General features: G+C 37.7%; 1 protein-coding gene across 19 annotated transcripts in view; it reads left to right on the top strand.

Annotated features, from left to right (window-relative positions):
- Nucleotides 1-14,461, top strand: part of SYTL2 (synaptotagmin like 2) — a 161,740-nt gene extending 147,279 nt beyond the window's left edge. For all 19 annotated transcript variants that reach the window (XM_050755787.1, XM_050755785.1, XM_050755782.1 and 16 more), the window contains 6 exons: nucleotides 982-1,084; nucleotides 3,457-3,627; nucleotides 8,163-8,241; nucleotides 10,668-10,767; nucleotides 12,345-12,550; nucleotides 13,386-14,461. In XM_050755787.1, the coding sequence (XP_050611744.1) occupies nucleotides 982-1,084; nucleotides 3,457-3,627; nucleotides 8,163-8,241; nucleotides 10,668-10,767; nucleotides 12,345-12,550; nucleotides 13,386-13,531 (805 nt within the window). In that variant the 3' untranslated portion in view covers nucleotides 13,532-14,461. The remainder of the gene's footprint in view (nucleotides 1-981; nucleotides 1,085-3,456; nucleotides 3,628-8,162; nucleotides 8,242-10,667; nucleotides 10,768-12,344; nucleotides 12,551-13,385) is intronic.
- The last annotated feature ends 3,075 nt before the right edge of the window (nucleotides 14,462-17,536 follow it).

The raw sequence follows: 17,536 nt of genomic DNA, 5'->3' as shown, positions 1-17,536 counted from the left end.
AAATTATTTTTTTAAATCACAGGTTTGATTGCACTTCAGTTTTTTTTTTGCAAACGCTGAATGGTATTCCCCACTTATCCCTGTGCAGAAGTCTGATTCTTACTTTGCCGAGACAAGCCCAATTCTTTTTTCTTATTCTTATTATAAAAATAACTAAGCTCAACATCCTTTATTTTTTTAATATTGAAGATAACTTGACTAGGTATTTACTAAGATGAATGTATTTCAAAGACAGTAACAAAAACTTAAAAATACAGCACCAAAGCGTTTTCTTAGAGGGAACCAAACTAACAGATTTAAGCTCTATGTTGGAAGTGTGTTTTCCTCTTTTTTTTTTTTTTTGAGACGGAGTTTCACTCTTGGTGCCCAGCCTGGCACGATCTCAGCTCACCACAACCTTCGCCTCCCAGGTTCAAGCGATTCTCCTGCCTCAGCCTCCTGAGTACCTGGGACTACAGGCATGCGCCACCACACCCACCTAATTTTGTAGCTGCGTGTGTGTGTGTGTGTGTGTGTGTGGGGGGTGTTGTTTTTTGTTTTTTGATTTTTTTTTGAGACCAGCGTGGCTCATGGGGTTTCTCCATGTTGGTCAGGCTGGTCTTGAACTCCCGACCTCAGGTGATCCACTCACCTCAGCCTCCCAAAGTGCTGGGATTACAGGTGTGAGCCACTGTGCCCGGCCTAGAAGTGTGTTTTCTGCTCCTTTCCACCCCTGCATATTAGTTAAGGCCAAAGGAAAAAAGGAATTCTGGAAATGTCCATTAAAAATCTTCGGAACAATATTAAATGATCAATTCCATTAAAACCCTTTACACATTTAAGTATAAAGGTATTGGTGGGAAAATTTGTTATTCATTGCTTTTCTTAGTGTCATGAAATAATTATTTCTGTGGTCAGTTTTCAATGTATTTAAAAAACTAGACGTGGAAACATCACTTTTATTTTCTTTGACTTTCTTGTCTGTTCAATTCTCCTTTTTAGATATGTAAAGGCCTATTTGTTACCAGACAAAGGCAAAATGGGCAAGAAGAAAACACTCGTAGTGAAGAAAACCTTGAATCCTGTGTATAACGAAATACTGCGGGTATCTATGAACTCTCTCAATAGGAAAATCCCAGATGGTGACCTATTTACCATATCTTCTTGGGTAGTAGCTCTACAGGATAAAGTCAGTCACCAAGAGAGGAGAAGGAAAGGAATACAAATGTTCTGAGACTGTTTTGTTTGAGACAAAACACCATGAATGTTGTATACATTATTTCATTCACTGCCCACACATACACTGGCCGGCTGGTATTGGTGTCTGCATCTCACAGATGAGGCAAATGAAACTTGGAGAAATGAAGTAACTTATTTAAAATCACACAGCTTGGCTGGGCATGTTGGTTCATGCCTGTAATCCCAGCAACTTTGGGGTCAGGTCAGGAGTTCAAGATCAGTCTGACCAAAATGGTGAAACCCTGTCTCTACTGAAAATACAAAAATGAGCCGGCATGGTGGCAGGCACCTATAATCCCAGCTACTCGGGAAGCTGAGGTAGAATGGCTTGAACCGGGGAGGCGGAGGTTGCAGTGAGCTGAGATCATGCCACTGCACTCCAGCATGGGTGACTAGAGTGAAAACTAGAGTGAAACTCTGTCTCAAAAAAAGCAAAACAACAAAACAACAACAACAAAAAACACCACAGCTGATAAAGTTGAGCATTGCAACCAGAGTGATCTTCTAAAAGCACAATTCTGATTATGCAATTTTTCTGCTTTCTATAACCCTTAGGGTCAAAGCAATCTTTCTTAACATGCACACCAGTCTGTTCACAACCTGAACTCCAGCCTCAACTTTCCTCTCTCATAGTCTTTGTTCCAGTCACCCTGAATTCTTTTCTATTATTTTAAGGAAGTACATTTTCTCACAATTCTGTGAATTTCTGTTCTTTCAGGCTGGAATATTCTTCCACACATTATTTCCCTAACTACCTCCTCCACTGTCTTAAATACCTCTTTATGAGGAGCTATACTTAACCCCTAAGTTCTCCTGCTGTCTGCTGCCCCGATAATCTTGCTTTATAGCAGGATATGTTAACAGCAGTTTAACTAGTGGTTTAATTGTCTTCCTTGCCACTAAATTGTAAGTTCCATGAGGGTAGGGACCAACTCAGTGTTTTTTTGTAAACTGTGTGTCTTTGGGCACCTCGGATCTGCCAAGTGGGGATAATGCTAGTTTTCAGATTTGCAAAAGGAAGATAATAATAGTACTTACCTACCTACCTTAGCAGTTGAGAACAGTAAATTAGTTAATTTGTGTGAAAGATCAGCACACATTAAGCATTTAATAAATCTTGATCCTTAATCTGGGATAGGTATTCAAAAAATGTTTACTGGAAAGATAAATGGACAGATGAATAGAAAGTATACTTGGCTCATATTCTTTTTCTCCCCCAAAACTACATCATGCTGCCTTAGTCATGACTAACAGATCATTTAAAGCTAAAAATAGGTGTTATTCATTCCCTCTTTCTGAAAACTCTGTCCAAGTATTTGATCATCCTCTGGAAAAATAAGCAGTTAAATCAACACTCAGTCATCCATGGTCTGAATTAACCACCTGTGGAATTTTTGTAGCAAGTTTTTAATTACAGTTTGACTATGATATACCCTAGTACCCTAGCTATTTCTGGGTCAACTACCTCAACCCTATACTCAGGAAAAGCCAGATAATTTAAATGTTAAGCTCAGAGAAAGACAGACCTGCTACAACCACAATGGACATTCAAGTAGTACATCATGAAGCCAAATGGAAATTATTTTTAGATTAGAAGTACTATTGTCCTTTCCATGATTATATATAATTAAAGATTGACTACATTTGAGATGAAAAACTGTTAGGATGCCAGATCTTTTCTACTTGGCCATATGAAGCCGGAAAAGACAAGTTTGTTTATTTTTTTTTAAATACTTTGTCTGTGTGGGACGTTGATAGTGGGGGAGGTGTGTGTATGTGGCGGCATACATGGCATACTGTTCTCAGTTTTGCTGTAAACCAAAAACTGCTCTAAAAAGACTATTTAAAAAAATACCTTGTTCTTCAGTAGGAAACAGAGAATTGTGTTAAACTTGATTTGTGTTTTAGACTGAATTTTGTATTACATCTAGTCTAAAAATATTCAGCAAAAATTGAAAAATTGGCTTTTATTGTTAGAGAACTATTACCAACTATGATATTTGAGTCTTGGCTTGCTTTTCGAGAGTGGGGAAGCAAATCAGCTTTTATGAAAGATGGATTTTTACCTCTTTGAAACAAGACACTTAGAATAAGATGACTTTGCAATATTTTTGGGACTTGAAACCTAACAGATAAGAAAATTTGATACATACAGATGAATTTTCTCTTCATCTGTATGTCATAACCTTGGCATCAAGTAATGTTATTCATCATTTAATTTTCTTCTTTGAACTTCAGTATAAAATTGAAAAACAAATCTTAAAGACACAGAAGCTGAACCTGTCCGTTTGGCATCGGGATACATTTAAGCGCAATAGTTTCCTAGGGGAGGTGGAACTTGATTTGGAAACGTGGGACTGGGATAACAAACAGAATAAACAATTGAGATGGTACCCTCTGAAGCGGAAGGTGAGTCTGGAGTTTTTTGTTTGTTTATTTGGTTGGTTGATGTGGGGCCTGGTGTATAGGAAAAAGCTTAACTGCATTTAATTCAGAGCACAGATCTGTAGTTTGGGATAATTTTAAACTAGAGAAAAAAAAAGAAAGGTAAAAAGGTTATTGGGAGAATGTTTAAATCATTTAACACAAATGTTTCAGAGACTACAGGAAGGTCTTTTAAATAATTCAATCCTTTGAAATTTGATACTGACTTTTAGCCTAATATCTGGCTGAATTTTGATAAATGTTCCATGTGTCACTTGAAACCAAAGTGTATTCGATGGTTAAAGGATGTAATGTTCTATATCAATTAAGTCAAAACTGGTTCCTGAAATCTTTTATATCCTCATGGATTTTATGTCTGTGTGTACTGTGAATTACTCGTAGAGTTACAATTGTGGATTTGTCTTTTTCTCCTTTTAGATTTATTATTTTTAATTCACTGTATTTGAGATTGTCTTATTATATATACATACAACTAGAATTGTTATATTTTATTGATAAATGAACCATTTTATCATCTTGAAATTCCCTTTTTATCTCTAGTAATACTTATTGCCTTAAAATCTAATTTGCCTATATTTGTATAGTTCTATTAGCTTCCTTTTGATGAGAAGTTTGTTTCTGTCTTTTGATTTTCAGCCTTTTAAAATTCTTGTAGTACAGATATATTTTTATAAGCAATAGTTTTGATGTTTTTCCAGTCTTAAAATATTTGTCTCTTAATTGGATTATCTAGTCCATTTGCACTTAATGTAATTATTGACATATTTGGGTCCAAACCTAGTATCTTACTATTTTTCCTATTTTCTTATTTTCATAATTGCCTCCTTTGGGATTATTATTCCATTCTTTTCTCTGTCTTAATATGTCAGTTATAGTTTATTTTCATTTTTCTTTATTAGTTCCTATAGAGATTACAATATGCATCCTTGAATTAAAACTGTAATATAAATGAGAACTTTTGCCACTTTCAGAACAATGAAAGGAACCAAGAACATTTTAACTCCATTTACCCATTCTCCCATCCTTTGTGCTATTTTTGGTCATGTTTTAATTGTATATATTTTTAAGTCCCATAAGACATTACTATTATTGTTTTATACAGTCTATCTAATCTATAGATTTGACCACATATTTGGCTTTCCATTGCTCTTTCTCCTTTCCTGGATTTCTCCGTGGAGTTGTTTCTTCTCTTCAAGACTCTCCTTTAGTTTTACTGTTAGTGAGTATCTCCTGGCAACAGATTCTTTCAGATTTTCTTGGTATCATAACATCTTTTTCAATCTTTGAGGGATATTTTTGCTCTGTTGCTAGGTTGACAATTATTTCTTTCCGTGTTTTGAAGATGTCACTTCATAGTATTTGGTCATTTCTGTTGTGAAGTCAGCTATTAGTCTTAATTTTGCTCCTTTGAAGGTTATGTGTTCTTTTCCAGATTTTAGGATACTTTTCTTTGTCTTTGATTTTTAGCAGTTGTACTATAATGAGCCTAGGTGTAGTTTAATTTATCCTGAGGTTTGGGGTTCACTGAGCTGCTTGAATCTATCTATGTTTTGGTATCTTTCATCACTTTGAAAATTTACCAGCAATTATTTCTTCAAATATTACTATTGCCCCACTATTTTTTCCTCTCCTTCTGGAAACTCCAATTACAAGTATATTATACCTTTTTATTCTGTCCAATATGTCTCTTATGCTGTATATTCTTTTTTTCTTATATTTCAGTCCATTTTTTGATAACCTGTCTTACAATTCAACAATTTTATCTGCTGTCTATTCTGTTGTTAAAACCATCTACGATTTCAGCCAATCTATAATATAAAACTTATATTTTCAAAAGTATATTTTCTTTTAACTCTGTTTTGATTCCGTTTCTCTCCTAAAATTCTCTATCTTAACGTTGTCTTTATAAATATAGCATGCAAAGTTATTTAATGTATGTACTTGAAAATTTCAATATCTTAAAAATTTGTGAGTTCTGCTTATCTGTTTTTTAAAATCTTAGTTTGGACGCTTAGTTCTTTGTCTTGATATGCCTGTTCATTTTTTAATCATATGTGGGGTGTTGCATATGAGAACGTTCTAGGAATAATTTGGGAAGATTTACTTTTGCTTCTGACAAAGCAGGCATAGACCACCTTCATTTAATCTGGGAATGAACTGACTTTGAAGCACAAGCCCAGTTTTCAAGTGATCTGGTCTAGTTTTTGTTTGCTCATATTCCTAGGTTAAGGCCCTTCAGAGGTTACAACTGAAAGCCATGGGAAGTAGTTCTCAAAATCAGCATGCATCTGATTCACCTGAAGGACTTATTAAATTACAGATTCTGGGGCTGGATGTGGTGGCTCTCACCTGTAATCCCAGCACTTTGTGAGTTTGAGGTGTGGATTGCTTGAGTCCAGGAGTTGGATGGAGACCAGCCTGGGCAACATGGCAAAACCCTGCCTTTGCAAAGAAATTAACTGGGATTGGTGTTATGCACCTGTAGTCCCAGCTACTCAAGAGGCTGAAATGGGAGGATCACTTGAACCCGGGAGGTGGTGGTTGCAGTGAACTGAGATCACACCATTGCACTCTAGCCTGGGCAACAGAGCAAGACCCTGTCTCAAAAAACAAAAAACAAAAAACAAAAAAAAACCACCCACCTGATTCTGAGCCCTATTCCCAAGATTTATGGGCCCAAGAATATACATTTTTTAACAGGTTCCCCATCAATGCTGCTGGCCTAGAAACCATACTTTGAAAACCACTGGTTTAGAGTGCTTTTCCATTGCCATTCCTTCTTGGCAGGCCATGGACTCCAAGTTTTGTCTCTCCAGCCTCATGAAACTGCTAAAAGTCCTGCTCACCTTTTCAGTCTCTTTCTGTTAGGCTTTTTATGTGCTCAGTGTGGCACTACTTAAATGCCTCAAAGTGAAAAGCCTAGAAGAATGTCACACTCTAAGATCTTGTTCATTTGAGTCCCGTCTGTATTAATACTTATTGAGCACTTTCAATTTGATATTTAAAATCCCGCCTTTTAAATTGTTCTTAGTTTAGGGGTTGATGTGATCCAAGCTAGTCCATCATAGTAGGAAGTGATAAATATAAATAACTAATACAAACCATTACTTATTGTCTACACAACAGTGGAACTGTTTTAGTTCCACTAAAGAAATGATTCTCAAATGTTATATCAAAATCACATGAAGCACTTATTCTAGCCCTACCCAAGACCTGAACTCCTCAGAAGATACCAAAATCATCTCATTTTTAACTGGCTACCATTATGTTTCTGATACATACCCAGGTTTTGAAAATAAAGCTCTAAAGAGCCCGAATTTGAAAGTAAAACTATCTTTCTTACAGGTTTAGCATCCCTAATCCAAAAATTTCAAATCCATAATGCTCCAAAATCTGAAACTTTTTGAGTGCCGATATGATGCCACAAGTGGAAAATTCCACACCTGACCTCATGTGATAGGTTGCATAAAGTTATTAAAAATATTATATAAAATTACCTTCAAGCTATGTGTGGGAGATGTATATGAAACATAAATGAATTTTGTGTTTAGACTTGGGTCCCATCCCTAAGATATCTCATTATGTATATGCAAATATTACAGAATTCAAAAAACAAATCCGAAATCTGAAACATTTTTGGTCCCAAGCATTTCAGATAGGGAATACTCAAGGTGTACTTGAAAATAACAGATAGAAATTTTAAAAATTATTGTTCACTTTGGGAGGCCGAGACAGGCGGATCACGAGGTCAGGAGATCGAGACCATCCTGGCTAACACGATGAAACCCCGTCTCTACTAAAAAATACAAAAAAACTAGCCAGGCGAGGTGGCAGGCACCTGTAGTCCCAGCTACTCGGGAGGCTGAGGCAGGAGAATGGTGTAAACCCGGGAGGCGGAGCTTGCAGTGAGCTGAGATCCGGCCACTGCACTCCAGCCTGGGCGACAGAGCGAGACTCCATCTCAAAAAAAAAAAAAAAAAAAAAAATTCTTGTTCAGTCTTTGTTATACTTACAGACTTCTTTGCATTTGGCCTAAAATAATCAGATTAGTGCAGCTTTGAAAATGTAAGATATAGCCTTTTCCCCCTTACTTTCACACACTGTCTCATACTCCTTCAAATAAAGGGAATACAAATAAATTGTCATATATGCTGGCTGAATAGCTAACAAAATATTTGTGTTTTGATTAAGATTAAAGCATTCTAAGAAACCTCTCCCATCTCCAAGAAAGCCATTCTGGTTTCTTCACCATCTTTGAGACTAAAGGCCTTGAAATATTTTCTGGGTATCCTGCAAGATTTTTCAAGATATACAGCCTAGCTTTCCCAGGTATTAAGGCAACAGTCTAGTTCTGATGCAGAGATAAAGTTTAATCCAGAGCACTCATGAGTGACACATGGTCCCAGAAATGGGACAGATATGGTTCTCTAATAGGACCTGTACCAACAAACAGAATGACAAGTCTGTCTCACACCAGCTGACATTTCTTCACTTTTCAGACAGCACCAGTTGCCCTTGAAGCAGAAAACAGAGGTGAAATGAAACTAGCTCTCCAGTATGTCCCAGAGCCAGTCCCTGGTATGTAATGATTTTCTATTCAGATTTATTTCCTTTCCTTATCGTTCTCTTCTCCCAGTATTTATTATGCATTTTCAAAGGTGAGGCCCTAAACAAACTTATCAAGTTAGTAACGTATAGACCAAATGAGTCTATTCACAGTTGTAAATAAGAAAGTTCTTTTTTTGTTATTGTGACAAAAACCATAAAATCTACCATCTTCACCATTTTTAAGTGTACAACTCAGTAGTTCTAAGTATATTCACACTGTTGGGAAACAGATCTCCAGAACCTTTTCATCTTGCAAATCTGAAACTCTGTATCTGTTAACCAACAATTTCCTTTTCCCCTACTGCCAGCTTTGGTAATCATCATTCTACTTTCTGTTTCTATGAGAAAATTCTCTTTTTTTTTTTTTTTTAGTTTAGTTTATAGTCCTTAGGTTTCACCTCACTCTCCAAAAAGTTTGTATCTGCACAATGTGAATGACCTGTATTCAGAATTTGTGTATTCCTGTGTTCAGAATTTGGACCTATTGATAGTGCTATAAGAATAAAACTTGAGTGTTCTTTTTCACAGGTGGGAATTAGGAGGACTCCAGAGAACTTAAAGCTCATTGGCCCTCCACTCTCAGGGTCTCATTAAGAGATAAAGCTTTTCCCTCAAGATTATCAGTTGCCTCCTTGTCAGGTCTTCAGCCCAGTTAAGGAGCAAGAGACTAGCAGGAAATGAATGCCAGCCAGCTCCTTGATCCATTTCCCAAGGGAGTTCCCCAAGTTAGTCTCTTTAAGAATCTGTATGAACATTATGGCTGAAATCAGGGGTTGTAAACTCAAATGCTTTCAGTAACCAGGCAGTGAAGCTAGTGAGATGGAAGAAATAATTGATGGTGAGGATAGTAACTGAACTAAAGAAAAGCATTCTAATGTCGTTTGTACCGCCCACACAAAAAGAAAGAATTAGAGGGCAAGCAAAGCATATTTTCAGGCCAGATTGCTGTCAGACTACCACCTTGTAACTTCTGGATTTTCCTAAAAGGTAGATTATTTTGCATATAATTTGTATTCTATCATTTAAAGTCAACATTCATAGAAACCCCATTTTCCTTTTACCTTCTATCACTTGGTAGTAGAGGGCAGGGGTATTGTGTGTTGTGATGGGTGCCACCATGTCTGAATTTTTGCCCATGTAGTTTTTCTTCCTTGAAATGGCTTCCTCTTCTCCTCAACCTACCAAAATCTTAGACGAAGCCCCATCTCCTCCATAAAGCTTTTCCTAACTATATTAGATCTCACTGATCATATCATCTTCTAGAACATTGTAGTAATAACTTGGAGTTTCACTGTATATTACATTTTTATCATTTTATTTGAATTATTCTCTCCAGCATAACTATAAACATTTCCCAAGGACACAGATTATTTCATGTATTCTCTGTATATCTAATGATGTTCCTAGCATAGCATAAGATGAGCATATGATAGATGCTCACTAAATACTGTTTGGTTAACTGATTGAGCTAACCCAGTCAGAAAAATCTGGTGGCATTCCTCTGTTCATATGAACCCAGTCTAGACAACAATTTAAGACTAAGCCAAGTTCTTAGTAACTGCCCATAATATTAACTATTACATATATACATACAATATCCCTATAAAATGTGTAACCACTCTTGACCGGGTGTGGTGGCCCACCCCTGTAATCCCAACACTTTAGGAGGCTGAGGCAGGTGGATCCCTTGAGGTTAGGAGTTCAAGACAAGCCTGGGCAACATGACGAAACTCTCTCTCTACAAAAATTTAAAAATTAGCCAAGTGTGGTGGCACATGCCTGTAGTCACAGCTACTCCGGGAGGGCTGAGGTAGGAGGATCACTTGAGCCCAGGAGGTTGAGGCTGCAGTGAGCCATGATTGCACCACTGAACTCCAAGCTGGGTGACAGAGTGAGACCATGTCTCAAAAAAAAAAAAAAAAAAAAAAAAAAGTGTAACTACTCTTAAAAATGATTACCTTAGCCAATACCTGTTTTGGGTACTTTACACTCAAATATGTTTTAAATGGCTTCCACTAGCACCGATTGATACTGGTATTAATATTTGGAAGGTATATGCATTTCATTGAGATATTTTGAATATAACTGTAAATGAATGATTCACATTCCTGATGTCTGATTTTGTTGAACCAAGCAAAACCCCAAATGAATGATGTATGAATGATGTAATACTCTGTCCTTACAGTCAATATGAATTATTTTTATAGAGCTGAGTTCAGTAAAACCAGATTATGAAAGACTTAGTTAAGACTATATAGATTTAATCAGTTCAGATGATATCATCAAGTACTAGCTAGTATCTCCGTGCCAGAACATTTTTAGGCTGACAGCTTTGGATACAGTATTGCCAAAAAGAGAACTGGCAGTGAAAATTTTCTCTTCTTTTTCTATTATAGGTAAAAAGCTTCCTACAACTGGAGAAGTGCACATCTGGGTGAAGGAATGCCTTGATCTACCACTGCTAAGGGGAAGTCATCTAAATTCTTTTGTTAAATGGTAATAGTATTGATAACTCTGTATCAGTTCTATAGCCTGGCCTTTGCTGGTTGTTTCGGTTCTCTACATCTGTAATGCTGACTCATTATTCATAATTTAAATGAATTTACTTGGGATAATGGAAACATGAATTGGAGGAATCTATATCATGAACTCTTAAGGCTTCATTTAGCTTTAAAATCATAAAGGAAGAGGTCAAAGGAAACTAGAGACCTCATACTCAGTATGTAATGTCTTCTAGGGAAAACATCTGTTGGTGAGGGCAATAATCAGTTCAAAAGAGTTTATTAAATTTCTAACGGTAACATGTCACACCCCTTGACTCCTTTATGGAGAGGGAGAATTCCTTCTCCCCTTTGTCTCACCTGTTTTGTGGCCTATTTGCAAAGGGTCATTGTATGAGACTGTACATATATGGAAAATGATTTGTTAATCAGCCCTTACTAAGCTTGAGACAGTCTGGGTTTTTAAATGGCAAACTCTTCTCTGTTATACATATAAAGTGGCTGGTATCTAGTAAATAATAACTAAACAGATATTAATGCACTCTCCTAGTTTCTCTGACTAATTTTATTTATATGTAGTCTACCAGAAGACCAACTGTAGCTTTTTAAATATATGTGACATATATCTGGTAGGGCGAGTTGTCTCACACCTATAATTCCAGCACTTTGGGAGGCCGAGGCAGATGGATCACTTGAGCCCAGGAGTTCGAGACCAGCCTAGTCAACACAGCAAAACCCCTTCTCTATTAAATAAATAAATATATATGTGACATATATCGAAGTAGCATAGATGACATTATTTATGATTTTCCCTACACGTACTCTTTATAGATGTCAGCTGGTGAGATTTTTTGGCTCAAGTCAGCCTCATTCTGAGACCAAGTCAGTCAGTCACATTCTGAGATCATTCACAGACCTTCTTGCCTTGTATTGCCACTTGTATTGTCTTATATTGCCACTTATAAGAGGCATGGTAGGTTAAAGTTCATTTAATTGTTACCATAAGTGAAATGTAAGTGATTGTAAAAAAAATTACATGATTTATTTCTGAAGTCAAATCTAGCAATTTAGAGTCTTCTTTTTCTATTCTGTGTAACACAGATGTCTTAGGCTATCACAGCTAATCAGGATAGCCTGTGCTTCCAAATTTTAAGGGAATCCTCAAGTGATTACTCGCATATTAAGCACTTACTAAATGCAGGCATGGAGCTAAGTGTTTTGCATATGTTATTTAATTCTAATTTTAACCTTATGAAATCAGCATCACTATTCCCATTTTATAGATGAAGAAGCAAGTATCTGTGAGGTTGAGTAACTTTCCCTAAAATGCATACCCAGGAGGTAGCAGAGTCAGGATTCAAACCAAGTATAGCTGACTCTAGGTCCAGAGTCTTTTCAGCATGATGTGTCCCTACCGCAAACCCCACTGTCTGCCAAACCACCACCACCACCACTCTCTCTCCACATCTTTTCCTCCATTGTCAATCTTTAGTAGCTGTTTTGTTATGTATTGAAAGCATGAATGTTCACTATCTTACTAAAATGCTCCCACAATCATGCCTCTTTTTGTAGTACCATCCTTCCAGATACAAGTAGGAAAAGTCGCCAGAAGACAAGAGCTGTAGGGAAAACCACCAACCCTATTTTCAACCACACTATGGTGTATGATGGGTTCAGGCCTGAAGATCTGATGGAAGCCTGTGTAGAGCTTACTGTCTGGGACCATTACAAATTAACCAACCAATTTTTGGGAGGTCTTCGGATTGGCTTTGGAACAGGTACTGTTCGCTACATTTTTAATTCTCCATGAGCCAAATTTTTCCAGAGATACTGGAGGTTTGTTTGTTGCTTTGCTTCTTCCCAGTGAAAACTGAGATATCCTGAAAACAGATATCTGTTAAGTATAGTGAAATAAATGAGTAAAGAAATGTCAGATTGTGTGCCAAGGGCTCCAGATATGAGGATTAACAGGGTGAAGTGTCTGTCCATATAGAGCTTAAGTTATTGTGGCAGTGGCAGGGACAGAAAAGCCTTCATCACTAGTCTGCCCTGTAAAAATATTTATAGTCCTAAATGTATGCTTTGAGTAATAACAATAACATTTATGGAGCACCAGTCACTGTATTAAATGCTTTATTTACATTATTTCATTGAATCCTCACAAGTCTATGAGGTAGTTACTAATGTTACCCCCAAAGGAACTGATAGTTCAAGAAAGTAAGTAACACAGCTACAAAGTGGCAGAGCCAAGATTCAAAATTGAGTCTGTTAGACACTAAAGCCTCAGTCACACTAACCTAGAGCTCATCCAGTGTCATCTCCAACTCAGTACAGGAGTCCTCCTAACTCCCTTATTCCCTGATGAATTTTTGTCTGGCCTTTACATTAACTTGAAGAAAAATCATTGCTCTGGGAATTATGGTAATGATCACAAAAATGGAGTCACTCAGACAGTTGAACAGTTCATCCCTATATTGAGTTTCACATCTGCCCTCCCAGTGAAGAAAGCTCTTCTTAGCTTCCACTGGTGGTTATAATTGGGGAATGACTTTCTCTCTTTCCCCTACCCTCAATGAGCTGTTTCTTTATAAATACAAAGCTTCCTTTTTTCAGGTAAAAGTTATGGGACTGAAGTGGACTGGATGGACTCTACTTCAGAGGAAGTTGCTCTCTGGGAGAAGATGGTAAACTCCCCCAATACTTGGATTGAAGCAACACTGCCTCTCAGAATGCTTTTGATTGCCAAGATTTCCAAATGAGCCCAAATTCTACTGGCTCCTCCACTGAAACTACTAAACCCGTGGAATCTGATCTTGAAAATCTGAGTAGGTGGACAAATATCCTCACTTTCTATCTATTGCATCTAAGGAATACTATACAGCATGTAAAAGCCAATCTGCATGTGCTTCTTTGATTACAAGGCCTAAGGGATTTAAATAATAACAAAATGTGTAATTTGTGACTCTAACATTAAAGAATATATTTGAACAAGCTAAGAAAATTGAACATCTGCTGCTGCTTCAAAGAAAAAGTTGCCCCAGAGCATTAAACACAGGGTATTGTTGATAAGCAAAATGTTCTTGTTTGCCATCATGTGTTTCACACCACAATTCTGTGCCACAGTTAAGAGGGTCTGGTACCCTTGCAGGACCTTTGTAGGTTGTGGGAAAAAGTAGCAGAAAGATACTCAAAGTGGGGCGCGGAATGGAGACAGAACATCAGTGATGATTAAAAAAAAAAAAAAGTGGATCTTAAGAAACTATTTACTCTGCAATCTCTAATAAAATGCGGAATTCCATGTTAGGACAATGAGACTGAATTTACTGGTGTTTTCTGCCTTGAGAAAACAGGCAGTTAAAACAAGCCTCAAATGTATTTTAGTGCCACCCACTGGCCATAGGTAAAATTCAGTTGTTGGCTTGTTTTGAGTTAATTCTAAGATAGATCTCAAGCCTGTATTTTTATGAGTTTATTTTTTTAAAACCCTGCATATATATGATTGTTTTTCTTATAACTTTATTATATGAAATCAGCATAAGAGTAGTCACAAACATGTTTTACAACAAAGTTTTAATTAGAATGTAAGTTGTTCAGTTATACTGTACTTCTTATGTATGTAAAATTTTCATAAAGTATTTTGTAAAAACCCTTGGAATAAATTGTCATTTGATTTAAATTGTATTAGAAAATTAGCCTGACTTCTCATTTTAAATAAAATATTTTAGGAATTCTAAACATCTAAATTTCCTAACAAGGCTAATGAACTTCTTCTGGGCTAATATTTCTACAGTCTTCACTACAGTTCTGGGAATCATCTCCTCTAAGTGGGCAACTTTGGCTATGTTATTAAGAGTAGGAGTTTTATTTTTATTTATTTTGTTTTAAAGGACATAGCAGATCTCAAGGATTTTTTTTTAAGTAGTTAAAATCCTTTGGGGATGATTTTAGTATATGAAGCACATTACTCTTCCTTAGGACCCAACCAGCTTAGTTTTCTCAAAACAAGCACTGATTTAATGTAGGTTCAAGAAAGCCTGAGTGACAGGTGAACATGGGATCTAACAACAAGCATCTCATAAATGTCATTGAAAACCACTAGAATACTTGCCTCTTTTCCCAAACAGATACTAGAATCTTCTACCCACTTGCCAATAAGAGCAACTAACCTAGGTCAATGCCCTTTCCATTGTCTCCTCAGGTCTTTTTTTTTTTTTTTTTTTTTGAGATGGAGTTTCGCTCAGTCACCTAGGCTGGAGTGCAATAGCGTGATCTCGGCTCACGGCAACCTCCGCTTTCTGGGTTCAAGCAATTCTCCTGCCTCAGCCTCCTGAGTAGCTGGGGTTACAGGTGCCCACTACCATGCCCCGCCAATTTTTGTATTTTTAGTAGAGATGGTGTTTTACCATGTTGGCCAGGCTGGTCTCGAGAATTCCTGACCTTGTGAATTGCCCACCTCGGCCTCCCAACCCAGGTTTTTTTATTAGAGTGCTTAGTCCAGCTCTATTTCTCATTCCTGCTCTGAACTTAAGGAAGGGCAAAATGAGCTAATTAGAGTCACACTTCCTAGAGCACAGTGGCAGAAGCACAAACCCTGTTCTGGCTTCTGCCACATCATAGTACAAGTGACTTTCTCAGCCTTTCTTTCAGTTACCTGTAAAACCAGCATCTGGCCAGCTCTGGAGCACTAATGAGATTGGCTCCATTATCTCTCCATCTAGGACCAGGACTGCCTGCCTTGTCCTATCCCCTGATCCCTCATCTTCAAAACACCAAAGTGGACAATAGAACCCCCCACCTTCCTTGCATCTATCCACAGCACTTCTGACTGACTCAAGAAGTCCAAGGAGATGTTTCACATGAAAAAGAAAGTGTAAGTCATGAAATGAATCTCTCCTGGTTCAAAAGGAAGGCCAAGTGTGAGCTTCATGCTTTATGAAATGTAAGCATGGCTGGGTGTGGTGGCTCATGCTTGTAAATCCAAAATTTTGGGAGGCTGAGGCAAGAGCATTGATTGAGGAGTTCAAGACCAACCTGGGCAGCATAGCAAGATTCCATCTCTAGAAAAACTAAAAAAATTAGCCGGGCTTGGTGGTGTGTGCCTGTAGTCCTGGCTACTTGGGAGGCTGAGGTGGGAGAATTGCTTGGGCCTAGGAGTTTGAGGCTGCAGTGAGCTTTGATTGTGCCACTGCACTCCAGCCTGGGAGACACAGAGATATTCTCTTTTAAAAAATGTAGGCAACTTGAATTCTTTAGTGAACTCGGGTTGACATGCTTTTGAGCCAGTGTAACTTTTAGGCAAAGACCCTGCTAAAACTTCAAAGTACATTTTTTTAAGCTAGAGGCATTTTCTTGAACTGCATATTTTAGGGCCTTTTTTGGTTTTTTTCAGAAGCCCAACTGCAAATAAGCCAAAAAGGAGGATTTATTGGAAATATACTGGGTTAGGTCACAGAATAAAGAAGTACTGCAGGAACCTAGGTTATTTTGGGGACCTGCAGGCTGGAACCAGAAACTCAGATGTGATCTCCGTCCTTCAGGGAGTGAGAAATAGCACCTCAGCCAGGTTCAGCATCACAACCTCTCAGCTAAAGCACTTCTTTTTCCTAGGTTCAGCTTGAGAGACCTATGGTGGAAACTGGCCAGATCTGTGTCATATGCCCACCTATTGGACCATTCACTGTGGATGGTATAATATGATTCACCTAGCCTGGGTAATGTGCCCACCCTGTGGCCAAAGGAAAATGGTTTGTTGTTAGAAGAATGGGATGTTATATAGACACTGGCGAAATCAAGAGCTAGGCATACATGCAGTTTGTTTCTACCTCAAGTGAAAATATTTCAAAATACCATTATTTTTAAAATGAAGTAAAATTTGTAAGGGTCACTGCTGACTCTTTTCAGAGAGGCCTAAATTCTTCCACTTACCATGACTACTGTAGCTTCTAAGTAGGTGGTGAGGATCCTGGGAACTCCATGGACTTCTCACATGGTCTAGCAGTCCACCCAAAGCATGGTTACTGTTAACCTAGGCTAGCTTCTTTCAGAGATGCCTACCACCCTTCCCCTCAGCTGTATTTTCCAGGGAACTTGCTTAGACATCTTTTCAGATCCCTGGCATCCATACTCACTATAGGAGTAAAAAGCCCCAAATATCTCCTTCCACTGTACTTTCATTCCCATTCTGCTTTGGGATTGCTCTCTCATCTACTCTCATCTTCACTCTCTCCCAGGCTTATTCACTAGTTTGTTTTATTAAAAAACATGTCCCCACATACTTAATTCAATCACAGACTATTCCCTCTATTTCTTTGGCTGGCTTTTTCCAAAAGAACTGGTTCTCCTTCAACCTTACAAAAAGAAGACTCACTCTCTCACACCCAGTACCTCAATCAGGATGTGGGATCAGATTTCAGATCATTGCTCCTCTCTCTTCCTGTAAATGTTTCTAAGGCTGTGTGTTGTCCAGCCTTAGAAAGGAGTACAGTGTATCAGGAAGGGAGTACAGTGTAATGGTTAAGTGACCTCCAGAAACAGGTAGCTTGGATTTTAATCTCAGTTAAACCACTTAGTAGCTGTGTGACCTTGGACAAGTTATCTAACTTCTTTGTGTCTCATCTGTAAAAAAAAAAAAAAAAAAGAAAAAAAAGAAAGGGGGGACATTGTGCCTACTCTATAGGTGAAAATAAATGAATCAATATAGTGCTCACTTTTGACAGATAGCATTCTGTAAATGTTTGCTGTTATGATTATCCCTTCCACTCATT

The sequence above is a fragment of the Macaca thibetana genome, chromosome 14, assembly GCF_024542745.1.
Source record: "Macaca thibetana thibetana isolate TM-01 chromosome 14, ASM2454274v1, whole genome shotgun sequence".
Lineage (NCBI taxonomy): Eukaryota > Metazoa > Chordata > Mammalia > Primates > Cercopithecidae > Macaca > Macaca thibetana.
This window is presented reverse-complemented; position numbering and strand designations above follow the sequence as displayed.